Source organism: Lampris incognitus, chromosome 10 (genome assembly GCF_029633865.1).
Source record: "Lampris incognitus isolate fLamInc1 chromosome 10, fLamInc1.hap2, whole genome shotgun sequence".
NCBI lineage: Eukaryota > Metazoa > Chordata > Actinopteri > Lampriformes > Lampridae > Lampris > Lampris incognitus.
The window spans coordinates 10206577-10221865 of record NC_079220.1 but is presented as its reverse complement, the minus strand read 5'-3'; the positions used below and the strand labels follow the sequence as shown (position 1 = coordinate 10221865).

The 15289-nt window shown below is 44.4% G+C and overlaps 2 protein-coding genes across 3 annotated transcripts; one reads left to right on the top strand and one right to left on the bottom strand.

Moving 5' to 3' along the window:
- Positions 1–1078: 1078 nt before the first annotated feature.
- LOC130119235 (leucine-rich repeat-containing protein 18-like) lies at positions 1079–1846 on the top strand. Its single transcript, XM_056287680.1, has one exon. The coding sequence runs from the start codon at positions 1079–1081 to the stop codon at positions 1844–1846; it is 768 nt and encodes a 255-aa protein (XP_056143655.1).
- Positions 1847–3151: 1305 nt separating this feature from the next.
- Positions 3152–13325, bottom strand: tom1 (target of myb1 membrane trafficking protein). Of its 2 annotated transcripts, XM_056287999.1 has the most exons (14): positions 13114–13325; positions 12250–12334; positions 11588–11666; positions 11169–11318; positions 10160–10294; positions 8968–9084; positions 8512–8645; positions 8365–8407; positions 7549–7687; positions 7315–7387; positions 7037–7106; positions 5054–5116; positions 4284–4323; positions 3152–4136 (listed from the first exon to the last, which is right to left on the bottom strand). In XM_056287999.1, exons 1-14 carry the CDS (start codon positions 13163–13165, stop codon positions 4042–4044), a joined length of 1275 nt encoding a protein of 424 aa, XP_056143974.1. In that variant the 5' UTR covers positions 13166–13325; the 3' UTR covers positions 3152–4041. The 2 variants fall into 2 exon arrangements, with proteins under 2 accessions (XP_056143974.1, XP_056143973.1); XM_056287998.1 differs by lacking the exon at positions 3152–4136 and having other exon boundaries at positions 4152–4323.
- Between the last annotated feature and the right edge of the window lie 1964 nt (positions 13326–15289).

Below are 15289 nucleotides of genomic sequence, written 5' to 3'. Positions count from 1 at the left end.
GTGTATACGCACAAATTTGCCCATAGTAATGATTGATACAAAGGTTCACTAAGAATCAGCGTTGTATCGAACTCTGTTTCCCCATTGAGATCTGTTTCCCCATAGCCAGAGTTCAGTATAACACCGGGATGCTTGATTAACCGTAACCTAACTTCAAGCCTTATTTTGTGTGTGTGAGAGAGATCCCCCCTCCCCTTTTTTCCCTCCCCAGTTGTACTTGGCCAATTACCCCACTCTTCCGAGCCGCCCCGGTCGCTGCTCCACCCCCTCTGCCGATCCGGGGAGGGCTGCAGACTACCCACATGCCTCCTCCCATACATGTGGAGTCGCCAGCCGCTTCTTTATTCACCGGACAGTGAGGAGTTTCACCAAGAGGACGTAGCACGTGGGCGGATCATGCTATCCCCTCAGTTCCCCCTCCCCCCGAACAAGTGCCCCAACCGACCAGAGGAGGCGCTAGTGCAGCGACCAGGACACACACCCTCATCCGGCTTCCCACCCGCAGACACGGCCAATTGTGTCTGTAGAGACGCCCGACCAAGCCGGAGGTAACGCGGGGATTCGAACCCGCAATCCCCGTGTTTGTAGGCAACAGAATAGACCGCCACGCCACCCAGGCGCCTACGCCTACCTCTACCTCTACCTCTACCTCAACCTCAACCTCAACCTCTACCTCACCCTAACCTTAACCTTAACCTTAACCTAACCTAATCGCAACCGATAGCGAACCTGTTTCCATGCGAACGCTTTCGTGTTGCTAGGGGAAACAGATCTCGACAGGGAAAACAGTTTGATAAACACCGGAAATCCGTCACTGGTGAGTTGCTGTCACTTTAGCATGCCAGTGAAGGGACAGGACAACAAACAGACAGACAAGCGAGGCAAAAAAGAGGGCAAAACAAAACAAAAACAGACAGGCAAGGCGCGGTCAGCCACGTTAACGTGACGTCACGTGTTTCGGCCGTTGCTCCCGGCGCAGAAGTCGCTGGCGGTGGTGCAGAGATGGTGGGCGACCTGAGCGACGTGCTGCAGTAGTTGTGGAGCCTTAAGACGAGCGGACGGACTCTGGTGCTGCGACATGGCCGAGGGGAAGAAGAAAAGCGACAGCAAGGCCAGCGGTAAGAAGATCACCCTTAAAATGGCGAAGAACTGCCTGATGGCAACCGTGGACGGTAAACAACGTCTGGACCTCAGTAACAAAGGCATCTCCACTATGCCCAAGTGCATCCTGGAGCTGCGTGGCGTGGAGGAGCTGGACCTCAGCCGGAACTTGCTCACAGAGGTCCCCGACTTCATCGGCAAGTTCGTCAACCTCCACTTTCTGGATCTGCACAGCAACTATTTAGATCGCGTCTCTGCAGCCATCGGGCGTCTGCAGAACCTGGTGAACTTGAACCTTTGCAACAACCGCCTGACGCCCTCCTCCCTCCCCGGTGAGCTGGGCCTGCTGGGGAAGCTCCGAAAGCTGAACCTGGGCCTCAACCAGCTCGACACGCTGCCCACCGCCATAGGCGCCCTCAAGGAGCTGCGGCAAATCGGGCTCTTCGACAACCGGCTCACGCGCTACCCAGGCTGCCTCCTCAAGCTCCACCATCTGGAGAGGGTGAACATCCAGGGTAACCCCATCCTGCCAGAGCGCCCCCCGGACCCGGGTCCCGTCAGGAGGGTGGAGTGCCTCTGTCTGGTCAGGGAGAGCTGCCTGTGCGGAGACTGCTTGATGAAGTGTCAGAAGGAGAGGAAAAGACTGGAGGAGACCGCAAAGATGAAGGCAGTCAAATCCAAGCCGGTCTCGCCCGACTCGGTGGTCCGGCCCAGCCAAGAGACGTGGAGGAAGAGGCACGACTAGACGTCACGGGGCATTAAGTTCATATCGCTTATCCCGTTTTGAATTAATTTACCAGTTATACAAAGTACGCATGTTATTGTGAGTCATCTTTTTAAGTCATAAATGAGGGCGACGTCTCCTTAGCCCTACAGAGTGGCGTCTAACATGAACTACATCGCCATCTGCTGTTGTAACATCTGAAGTGCACCTTTGAGCATCCGCGAAGTAAAAGTGTTATGATGTATTATGAATGTTTCCCAATGTTGTACGTTTTTTTAAAAAAAAATGTTTTAAAGTTGTCACATAAATAGGATCTGGTCTCGTAAAAAAAAGACTAAATGGGAACCCTTGATTTACCATCTAGACACGAGCGGCGTGGCGCCAAGGCACCAATGAAAATGTCAAACCAGTGCGGCGGGGCTTTAGTGTCCAATCACACTGCAGGGCGATTTGTGGGCGTGTTACAGCCCCCAACGTGACAACACAACGACTACACGCTCACCCCCCCCCCCCCAGGGGACTTGCTACAGTTCCCATGGGTTTACTGGGACCCTGTTTTCCCTGCAGAGAGAGAGATGATCGGATATGTCAGTCCCTTTAATTATGACAGACAACGACCAGTGAGGTTTTGAGGCAAACTGCAGCGCGTCCAGATATGCTTCACATCCATTTATCTCCAATTATTTTCATTTCCACATGTATAACCCCCATCTTGCATTTATTTTTTATTTGACTGCATATGCTAAGACCTCTGGATAACCCGCTCGGTACTTGGATGCGTTACAAGTTTGTCATTTATGTACCACCCAGTGTACAAATCAGCCAACAAATCAATTTAAGCACAGGCCAGTGTACAAATCAGTTCAAAATGAAGGAAATGATTTAATGTGGCACTATAAAAGCCCCACAAACTGGCTTTTTTTTGTTTTTTTGTTTGTTTACAATTTGACTTCAACCAACGCAGCTGTTGTGCCAAAGCCATGTTGAGTTTCATGTGGCCCTCAATAGTGATTAATTTTTTTTGGGGGGGGGGGGCAACAAAATATCCAGCGCCTGTGACTCGTTACAGGAGAATGTTTCAGGGATTACAGACACTAACATTTCACCGTGGCAAAACGACACCCCACTGGACACATTTTCAATGAGAACGGCAGAGGAAACACTACCGGACGGGTGTATCTGGTGTTTCTTGTTTGCATGCCAGTGCTCCATATGCAAAGCAATGAACTGGATATGTGGGGAGCAACCTCACTCACTCTGTTCAGCTTCCACCCGTCCCTCCAGCAGGGAAAAAACACAACAGGCAATTCTCAATTAATTGCGGGAGTTTTATTACAGCAGTAGTCTATCGCTATATTTTGTAAGACCTGTTACAGACTCTTCATGTTAAGATGAAATTTTTTTTTTTCGTATACAGTTTTCAGTTAAGATCCCAGTTTTCAGTGACTTTGCTAGAGATGAGTATCAAATCCTTTCGCCGTTCAGAGGTGCTATGTGTAATGCAGTACGAATCCAGACCTTTACCTTTCAGCATCGTGGACAACAAATCAAAGCAAGACCCACAAACCAGTTCAAACAGAATGGCAGCAGATACACAGCAGGTGTGTGTGTGTGTGTGTGTGTGTGGTGGGTAAACTGTTTATTTTGTCATAATCCGCACAACTCAGCAGCTGTTACTGTTATTTACACGTCATTTTAAGCTGCAATATTACACAGCACCTTCAACAGCTGTGCCTCTCTCACATAAATATTTCCAGTTAACGACTCTGTTCATGATGCGCACCGTGTTTTATGTCACCTGCCGTATTTGAGATTTATCAGCGCAATACAGAAGCTTTTTTTTGTAACAATATTCTCCACCACTTCTTCCGACAGCAGGAATAAAACCATAGAAAATGTGCAAATATTTGCATTCCCTACATGGAAAGACCCTCATAATAGTGTTAGGGAAAGAACGAATGTACTTTATCAAGTAGCATTGGTCCCAAATAACTTATTCTACATATAAATAGATACAATAATGTAAAACCATTCTTTGAGTGGTCAACCTCAAAAGGTATCTTCTCTCAAAATAAGGGCAGCCAATCCCCATTTTCATGTCAGAGGCTTGCAGCGCGTGTTATTCGGGTTATACGAGATCTCCCTCCATCTCAGTCTATGGAGCAGGATCTTCTCCAGTACAGAGGATGTAAATAGAGGAAAGAGGACGGTGACCTCTAGGGCTGGTTGTTGCTGGCGTCTGAGCAAGAGGCTTTCAGTGACGGCAGTCGTTCTGCTGCTTTTGCTCTTCCTGCCAGAAACCTATCAAACTCTGTATGGAAAATGGAGCAGGCTTAGGATTGAACAGAAAGCAAGGATGAATGGAGTAACTTCTTCAACTGAGGTGTGGTAGCAAATGAGAGGATGGCAGACAAAAGATTTACTACAGTCAACAAGGAAAAAGATAAGAGACGGTCACCTTCACTGGTTACACCATCTGAATCCCCAAAGTCGTCATCCTGCGCAGAAAACACAAGTTTTTCCAGTGTTTGTGTGTGTATATATATATATATATATATATAGTTTAGCCTGAAAAACCAGATGAATCTCACATGATTCATCTGACTTGCAAGGTTATTGGTGATGCCCTTATGCCAAAAGCTACCTGTACATCCAGTTATTGTTGAATGCTTTTTTACACACACACACACACACACACACACACACACACACACACACACACACACACACACACACACACACACCTAGGGACAATTTAGTATGGCCGAGTCACCTGACCTACATGTCTTTGGACTGTGGGAGGAAACCGGAGCCCCCGGAGGAAACCCACACAGACACAGGGAGAACATGCAAACGTCACACAGACGACGACCCGGGATGACCCCCAAGTCTGGACTACCCAGGGCTTGAACCCAAGACCTTCTTGCTGTGAGGCAACTACGCTAACCACTGTGCCACCATGCTGCCCCATATATATATATATATGTGTGTGTGTGTGTCTGTATGTGTGTGTAAAAAAGCATTCAGCAATAACTGGATGTACAGATAGCTTTTGGCATAAGGGCATCACCAATAACCGTGTAAGTCAGATGAATCATGTGAGATTCATCTGGTTTTTCAGGCTAAACTACGCAGGGGTAAATATTTGCATGGGAAATTGCATTCAATAAAATCGCTAGCTTGCAGGCTTTGCATAAGAAGAGCAAATGCTGTCAACCACTGACTCACCTCATCATCCACTGCCAGCCACTTCTCAATATCATCCATTATAGTAGACTGGCTGACAGGAATCTGAAAAGTAAGAGGCAACTATTTACCGGTATTCAATGTACACAACAACCACACAATTCTCCAAAAACCAAAAGAGAAGGACCATGCCCAAATGAGAGGGGGGAAAAAATGAACCCACATGTCCATAAGCAAAGCGGTTAAATGGAAGGATTTCTCTTACCAAAGGAATCATGGGGGCAACCACAATGAAGCGTATCAGGACAAAGCAACGGGGTACCGTACAACTCTTGAGTGCAGGAATTCAGATGCAAAACATGTACCATAAACTTACATGCAAACACACACAAAAAAAAGTCAAACGATATCTAGCACACAAATCCAAAAGAATGTCACAGAGCCCAACCGAAAAGAGCAAAAAAAAGAAGCTATCGAGACCACAACCAAAATATATGGCGACCTCATTATAAAAATGAGACGGATAGTCTAAAGGCATTCACCGACATGAAACAAGTACACATTTTTGGCAAAGCAGACTGCTGCACTTCTGCCACCAACAGACCCACCATTCCCCTTTTAATCATCCATTCAAACTGTGGTGACGAGCTGCGGGTTGAGGCTGGGCTGTCATCCTTGACACACAGACAAAGTAGTTTCAGAGGACTAAGAGTTACACAACAAGGAAATGATCACACAAAGCACAGCCTTCTAATCACATTAAAGCAAGTTAAGATGCAGCTCGACGATATATTTAACGGTTCACAAAAAATTAGATGAAGGCCAAGAAGGTCTGTGCTTACTGCAGCCTCACTGCGGCCTGCACGGCAAAGCAGAGACACGCCCAACTTACGTCCATTTACTCACACCGGCCACGTGATACTGCTAAGGTCATTTCAGGCGAGCGTGCTTCACTTGTATTTTTCTGATTCTGACTTCTCTCCCCTTCACTCCTTCAATTCTGAGTGTTTAGTGTTTAAAAAGTACAGACACACAGTGAATTTCTCTACAAATAAGACTATCAGCCAAGTCTGATCAAAGTGGGTCATATAGATATTTGAAGAAAGGATCAAATTGTAGGGTGCTGCCGGTGTTAGTGCGTTATTGTGCAGGAGATGTTTTTTTTACCCACACTAACTTTCGCTTTCATTCCACAAGCTAGAGATATATCAGTTGTGCTCAAACAACGGGAGTCGAGGTGCTGCCTTCAGAAAACTAACATAAAACAAGCCAAAGAGGTTCAGCAGCACGCACTGTCAAGCACGACGTTTCGGTCCCAATGGCCTTCATCAGACACAGTTAAGGCTATAGGGGCCAAAATGTCATGCTTTCTATATATTTGTATGATAGGGTGAGTGTTGCTCCTCTTTGGCCTCTTCTACTACGAAAGCTAGAAAAGTTATATAAAATCAGATGAGTCCATTTTTTGGCCCTAGTTGTATTCGGCCAATTACCCCACTCTTCCGAGCCGTCCCGGTTGCTGCTCCGCCCCCTCTGCTGATGCAGGGAGGGTTGCAGACTACCACACGTCTCCTTCGATACATGTGGAGTCACCAGCCGCTTCTTTTCACCTGAGAGTAAGGAGTTTCACCAGGGGGACGCAGCACGTGGGAGGATCACGCTATTCCCCCCAGTTCTCCCTCCCCCCCGAACAGGCACCCTGACCAACCAGAGGAGGCGCTAGTGCAGCGACCAGGACACACATCCACATCCGGCTTCCCACCTGCAGACATGGCCCATTGTGTCTGCAGGGATGCCCGACCAAGCTGGAGGCAACACGGGGATTTGAACCAGGATCTCTGTGTTGGTAGGCAACGGAATAGACCGCTATGCTACCCGGACGCCCCCAGATGGGTCAATTTGACATTGACATGGTTTCAATAGTTGAATGTTGAACGAAGACCAACCAATCGTGGCAATTAATAAGGGACTTGTAACAAAATGTATATGGCTGAAGAATTTGAATAATGATTTAGGTTTACCGACCCTTCCAGTTTCTTGTAGCCTGGTGTGCGAAGCTCGAGCCAGGTTATCCACAACACCTTCACTCTGCTCACTGAAATACAGGTTTGTTCTCCAGTTAATGGTCATGTAAACTTATAGTCAATTGGCATACACGAAAAAGCAAAGCCCATTTTAGAAATGGATGGAAAGCAAATGAAATCCTAGTTGCCAATCAAACCTATCTTTGATAAAGAGCTCAGAATCAATAGAAACCTATAGACAGAAACTATGTGTCTGACTTGTTGAATATATTTCGGTACCTCTGTCTATGGTGGGTTAGTGAGGTGTTTGTTCTTTGTGCAAATCTATCCATGTGAACAGTTCCACTTGTATCTGTAAGAGAGCATTTAAAAGACAGAATTTTACAGTTCATTGTGTAATAATCATTATAAACATATACATGCATGTATGCAAGATTGCACATTTGCACACTTCCACATACACAGCTCTTGCTTGACATTGTTAAATCATTCAGAGATGCTGTGAGTACTTACTTAGTCTTGCCATTTGACTCGACACACTTTCAACTGTTGATTGGGTGAGACAGCTGTTGGTGGAAAGTGCTGCAGTCCCTGACAGGTTGTCAGGCTTCATTCCAAGTTTAATGTCAGTTATGTTGACATACGTGGGGCTCTGTGAAACAGAGCAATAGCGAGTAATGCAACTGTCCGGCCAAATTGTGTCCGGGCTGCCAACATGTGTCTGGGTGACGTCATTGCAATGCAATTGTGACAGCTCGCATTCCTGACATTCCTCTCTCGCTGTAGTTCGTAGAGTGGTAATACTGCAGGCAAAAGCAGGTTTAATAGTGTACTCTTTGTAGCGACACCGTACAATACTTGCGCAGGGCCACCTTTTATATTCGACTTGCAATTGTTTAGATTAGGATATTTTTTTTAAAAAGCACAAAAAAGCATACTTTTAGGCGAAAGTTCATCTACTGGTTGATCACCGTGTTAGCTAGCTAGCAAACTAGCTAGCTAACGTATGTAGCGTAGATGAGATTTTCAATAAAAAAGTTCTATAAACTTATTTTCCATTCAAATGAAATGTCCAGTATTTGCTATTATATGTTTTTTGACATCAATGACAAGCTAGCTAGGTAGCTAGCAACCCAAAAAAAGGGTCACAAAATGTTATTTTAAACACGAAACAACGGTTGCATTGCAATGACGTCACCCGGACACATTTTGGCAGCCCGGACACAATTTGGCCTGACACAACTACTTGTAATAAAGTGTGAGTAAATTAGCTTTTGGCTGAAAGCTAATCGTAACAACCAAGTCTTATATAATGAGCATTTTCTTTACCTTTTCGGTTGTGTTTTTATTATTAGTCATGTGTCTTTCAAACCTGGAAAGAATAGAGGTCATTTATGTTAAATCTGAAATGATCATCCCCATAATTTGTTAAATTATTGTCCTAGGTGGGATGAAGATGACAATGCAGGATAATACCTCTGGTAGCGAGTGAAAGTGGTGTTCATTTCATCATTGGCAAACAGTAACTCCTCAATCAGCTTCTCTTCATTGAGTCTGGGGACAAGCTCCACTATCCTGTCTTGCATTTCCTTGCAAACCATGTACAACTGCTATTGACGTAAACAAGAGGGGGAGATAAAGAAAATGTGATGGGCACAATAATAATGGGTAAGAAAGCTTCAGCTGGCATGACACATTTTTAGAAAACACATGATTACTGACAGGCAATGGTTTCTGAGCACCACACCCTTTTACTCTCAGAGTACACATTATCCTCAATGACATCCACATGAATTAGAGCCAGAGTACGAGAGAGAGAGAGAGAGAGAGAGAGAGAGAGAGAGAGAGAGAGAGAGAGAGAGAGAGTGTAACACTCCTATTTTTGACACCATTAATGGACAATAAAGTTGTGAATCCAGATTCTTATTTTACCTGAAGCAACTCAATGTCTGTATGCTTGGCTGTGACTGGATCTAGCTGACTCATCATGTCTGACATCAAGGTGAGATTGCTTTGCACCAATCCCAGGTCTGCCTTCAGCTTCTTCACCTATCGATGGTGCCAATATCATTTACTGATTAAACATCAAGATACTCTTTGGAAAGGGAGCCATCTATTTTCTAAATGTGGGAGATTCAAACCAAAACTAACCAAGTAACACAGAAGCTCCAATGAAAAGAGGCTTTTGAGCTGAATTTTGACAGTGAATATCAGTCACCATGCAAATGACAGTCATCAGTGTTTAAAGGGAAGTTTCACCAATGGTTTTGTGTATGTGCAATCAGTTCTGATGAGTAATGTAATCAATTGAAGTAATAAAGTCCTCACTGTGTACTATATTGATGGAAAAAAAAAATCGGTGATCTCCTGCTTACAGTCTTTCACACAGCGCCTACACATACCAGAATGCATTGCATATGTGCGAGCCTCTGTATAGCTGTCCATAAAATTCTCTGCATTGTGTTGTGGGACGTCACTTCCACCATTGGAAATGTAGCTTAGCTGATAGAATGAGGATGTGTTTTTTGTACAGCGCATTTAGAGTAGATTAGAGGATTAGAAACCCTGCTAGGCTGTAGTTTTTCCGGCCGGCAAGTGATGTCGTGATATGTCACTTGGCAGCTGGAAAAAAACTCGGCTTTACTGCCACCCCAGAGATGCAGAAATGATCGAGAACAACTGCAGGTGTTTTTCATGTGCTATCCCTGTCCCAGACAGACAGAGATAAGGTTGAAAATTGGTGAATTTTCCCTTTAACCTTATACCATTCATACGGTCTGTTGCGCCACCCATTTCAGTAGCGTGACAAGCCCCATCACCTGGAAGGGAGTGAAAACATTGGGTTCCTCCTGGTTCTGTTTTGGCTCGGGGGGCTGGGATGTGATGGGAGGAGGTTTGGGAGAAGGGGGTGCAGTTGACAGAATGACAGCAGGACCGTTCCGAGGTAAACTCTGATAAGCACAGCAGAGGCATGGTGAGTATGAAAGTTAACAGTGAAATGGAAGGAGAACCCATTAGAACAGCAGTAGGAATGCTTGTAGGAAGTTGGCAAGATAAGCAGTCAGATGTTTATCTTTAGTAAAGCATTGACACTTGTCCTTTCAACAGCAGCAACACTTAGTACCGTGTTTGGTGTGTGGATGGGTGAGCAGGCATCTAGTTCAGTCATGGGGAACTCCAGCCCCTTCCTTCGCAGGTCTTCGTACACAGACACCACACCTGTCAGATCAGGTGAGCTGCGGAATGCATCAGCCCACGCCTCGAAAGTCAAAAACCAGATTGTCATTAGGTAGTAAAAGTAAGAGACAAAACCTTTTTATAAGGCTCAAACCACGGCAGACAGAATATTGGCTGCACCCTAATTCCTGTTAAAAACTGAAGCCAAGTTGGGCGTCATGGCATAATATGCTGAATTAATATTATGGCTGAACAAACTTTAAAAAAAAATCAATATTGCAATATTTTTGTTAAAAGAATAAAATTACACATAATTAATGCATAAGAATTTCATAAGATATGTGCAGATTTTAACTTCAAAGCTCCATTTTCAATTTTTTTTTTATCACTCCACCAATGATAAGGATGATTTTAGATGGGGGAAATACGGAAATGGTTCAAGAAGTCATTAAATCAGACTAAATTATAGTATTTGTCAGATGTGCTTCAATATTTTTCTTTAAGAGTAGTCTTAAAAAAAATCTGACACCTCTAGAATTCATTTTCTATCAAGCAACAAGTTTTAGCCGAACATGACTGATGGGCCCAATTTGCCTTTCATTGCGTCCTTTTTTGCAATGTGACTATTGCGCGCGTATATTGTGATGTCGATTCTGAAACAATATATTGTTCAGCCCTGATTATTACATTACAACAATGTGGAAATTATTCCTTACACCCTAACTTGAGGAGAAAACTGGCTCACACACTTCATCAGAATCAGAAATCAGAATCAGAAACACTCCGTCATTTCATTTCATGCACCTGCGCAAATGAAACGAAACGAAACATCGTTTCCCCCAGCCCATAGCAGTGCAACACAAAGACAAAAACACATATCCAAATTCATGAATGAAAAGTAACACAAAAAAAAGCTTTGAATTGAATTGTGACTGTATTATGCCTGAATTACTCACTTGTATGATGCTAAGCACTCTGTCATGCAGGACCAAAGGAGGGTTGTTCCTCGGTATAATTGCTCGCACCAACACCCCCTCTATAAACTCACGGGTGGACACCAAAATATGGAATCTAAAGCCACAGTTCTTAACACAGACCTCCAGGACCTGAAGCCGGGATAATGTAAGACGATGAGATTAAAGATAAGCAGAGAGATTAACAGACACAGAAGCGCCACAGTATAAAAAAGAAGCCATATCCGAGACTAAAACCTTGACCAAGATGCATCTGAGAGCAAACCCATACTGTGCTAGCAAGCTTGCAACCTGAACCGGGTCTCGAGAACCGAATTTATACATGTGGACAGAAATAACAGGAGCAGGAAAAAGGCGGCGGGTAGGAGAATTATGGGGTACCGGGGAAAAAACACACTCACAGTCAGCGCCAGCATAACCTCCTTGAAGTTCTTGTTCCCAACAACTCTCTTTTTAATCGCTCTGACGGCATCTTTTGGTCTGAAATCAGAGAATTTTTGACCATCAGCATCCAACAGTCCACTGACAGACAAGAATGCAATCTTCGGTAACACTTTAGTATGGGGAACATAAAAAAACTTAATTACTAGTGAATTAGTAATGATCAAGATTTCACTTTAGTATGGGGAACATATTCTAAGTAACAAAAACTTCATTTAGAGTAATTTAACGCTATGAACACTTGTAGTTTTGTGTTTTGTTACGTAAGAACAGACCATATTCATTAAGTGTTAGTAAGGGAGAATAACTCTTCTTGTGGTACTACCACCTTATAAAGTCCATACTAAGCAAAGCATATTGAGATGGTACTACTAATAAGCAATAATTCTGAGGTTATAGAGGGAAAACTCATAGTTAATGGCTTACTGGTTGTATAATAAGGCCATGCAGAATAAGGCATTAATGAGTACGTAATAATGACCAATTAAGAGACAATATGTTGCTAATTTGCATGCTAATAAGCACCTAATTAATGGTGACTACGTTCCCCATACTAAAGTGTTACCCAGTCTTCATTTCAAAGGACAAACTTGTCCCATGTGCCAATAAATGGTGCACACACCCTTCCTCCGAGCTGTTGATAATGTCACAGATCTCCATGTTTAGGGCCCAGTCTTCTGCAGGGAGACTGGAGCTGGTTGCATGCTCTATGAGGAGTAAGCACAGCACACATAGCTGGTGAGTCATAAACCCAACACTCCAAATAAAAAGGAAGATACTCAAAACACTCTGCAACATTTATGATGCAGCTTTTATACGGTGACGTCACATCTGATAGCCAAGGTGATCAATATCTCAGTCACTGATTATAGGGGGCATTTTAATTTTGAACGAATTAAAACCGTTTTCGCACACACCAGCTACAGATTGAAAATGTTTGTTTAGTTTTTTTTTTCCCTCAAAGTGTTTTTGTGGCCCAATCAGTTAAAGCGCGAATAAAAACCACAGGGGGAACCCATTTGTTAGGCTTATTTTACCGTTGAGTTTTCCATCAAATTTGGGTCATGCGGCTATCGGGCAACTTTTCGTCCCGCCCAACTGTGACACAGATGTAGGGAACCGCCCACAACTCCCCACCAATCGGTTTGCGCACTACGGCCCTGTAAGTCCCGCCTCTAGACTCCGATTGTGCGACGACGGCGTCAATCACGGAATTAACTGTTTCTCTCACTGTCAATCTTCGTGACTATAACGAGGACTTTCTTCTTGCCTTTCATGTCGCTTAAGCAGCGCGTTCAAATGGCGCCTAACACCGCCCGCCGACACCCCGATTTAATGAGCGCCCGGGTAACAGCAGCGAAGACCGACCGCAACGGTAACGGCTAAACTGTTGACGCTAAACGCAGAAGACCGAAGCCGTAATGAATGAGCCCCCTTAACGCGAAAGGCACAACGTATAAACGATTACGTTCAATAAACAACCCACCTATTCGCTGTCCGACCGGTGTGCTGAATGGATTGCCTATCAAAAACTCCATTTTCTGGCCCGACAACCAAGCGCCGACGTCCCCGTTCCCACAATAGCCCCGCTTCTTCCAGCGGAGCTGTGACACAAATTAGAGCACTGGTTGAACACGATTACGTCATGTATTAAAGGGAAAGTAAACGGGGGAGGGGGGCGGCGCCCCATATGGCGGCGCAGTCACGGCCATGCCCCGGGTTCAATACGGAAAGAGTGAGCGTTTTAACGATTTTGACTGTTAAAATAAAGCCAGGCAAAGAAATCTATAATTGTGATGTTTTTCTTTGTACATATCACAGAGAGAAAGAACTAGATTGTGGTGATGAGAGTCCGCCTGAGTGATGCAGATCCCAAATGTGGCCTGTCATAAAGCAGCAGGACCAGAGGAAATCCATCCATCCATCCATCTGTCCATTATCTGAACCGCTTATCACTGTATCCTGGGGATGCTGGAGCCTAGTCCAGCAGTCACTGGGCGGCAGGCGGGGAGGCACCCTGGACAGGCCGCCAGGCCATCACAGGGCCCACATACACCCACACACCCCCCCACACACACACACATTCATATTCATACCTAGGGACAATGTAGTACGACCGATTCACCTGACCTACATGTCTTTGGACTGTGGGAGGAAACCGGAGCCCCCGGAGGAAACCCACGCAGACACGGGGAGAACATGCAGACTCCACACAGAGGACGACCCGGGATGACCCACCAAGGTTGGACTACCCCAGAGCTCGAACCCAGGACCTTCTTGCTGTGAGGCGACTGCGCCACCATGCCACCCCCAGAGAAAATAGTTTACACATAATCTTAACTTCTCTTTTTTTTCTTTTTTTAGGCTTTCAATCTGTCTTGATTTCTTTTCTTTCCTTTTTTTCCCCCTACCCAGTCGTTTCCCCCATTCTGCCACATGGATGCAGTCATTGCACCTCAAATAAGATTTTGGCAACAAAACTTTCTGGCTCTTGTAATGAGTCACTGAAAGCTAGCAAACACTCATCTAGAATATTGTTAAATAAAGACATCAGAAAAATCAATGTCAATACAATGCATATCCAACGGTATGACTTAGAGATATTTCACACTCTCCAGAAGCTGTTAATCCGCAAAACCCCGGGTTGATTGTTAAGATGTTAAAGAATATATTTGGTGTTTACTTAATAAAAAAAAATTTAATCGATGAAAGCTACATTAACTCACGCAAGAAAATGTATTTATTGTGCCAAAAAATGGAAAGAGTGACTCAGAATGGGATGACTCACACCTTGCGAGAACAATGTGATCACAGGTGTCACTCTCACTGCTGGTGCACAGCCCACTCCTCCGCTTACCACAACCCCGAGGATGCATGCTGCCACCAAAAACGGGACATTGTGCAACATATGTGGGTGACAGATGAGATAAAAGCTGCAACCTGCCTGCTGTCACAGGTTGCATTCTATCACAATAAAGGTTTAAACCCGGTGTATCTATATCAAAGGCTCCGTCACACAAGAGTTGCATATTCAAGATGATGCACACAGACCCTTCCTGTTTGTGTTCGGAGCTCGAGGTGAGCCACTCTTGTTTGCTCTGTATGAAAAATTAGGTTTGCCCAAGGGAGCCTGCACCGCAATATCGCTCATGATCTTATCTGCAATCATTTCATATCCATGCTAGTGTAAACACACCTTCTTCTCCTCTCTCTCTCTCTCTCTCTCTCTTTCTAAGCCCTGAATTTGACTGCAAGGCTAGGGAACACATCTCTATATGAACTCAGTTTCCCTGCACAGGTTAAATCCCAGTTCTTGAGATTTCATTTTACAAAACATTTTTTGATCACTTTTGACGCGCTAATGAGTTGGTCCCTACATGTATTACAGAGCTAGCAACACAATATCTTCATTATTAACATTATCATTATTGACTTGGCAGTAGGGTTTTTCCTCGTTCTCATAACAATGAACCAGTAATACTGAAAATACTACCTGAAACTGCAATTTCAGGATTTTCAGTAGGTTCATTTGGATTTAACACTAACGACCGCTGAATAATGGATGCATTTGTAAATGGGCTAACACTGATTTCTACCTATATATAATAAAATAAAACCCAGTGCTTTACTATCAGTTTTTTTGTGGTAACTGTCCAGCACAT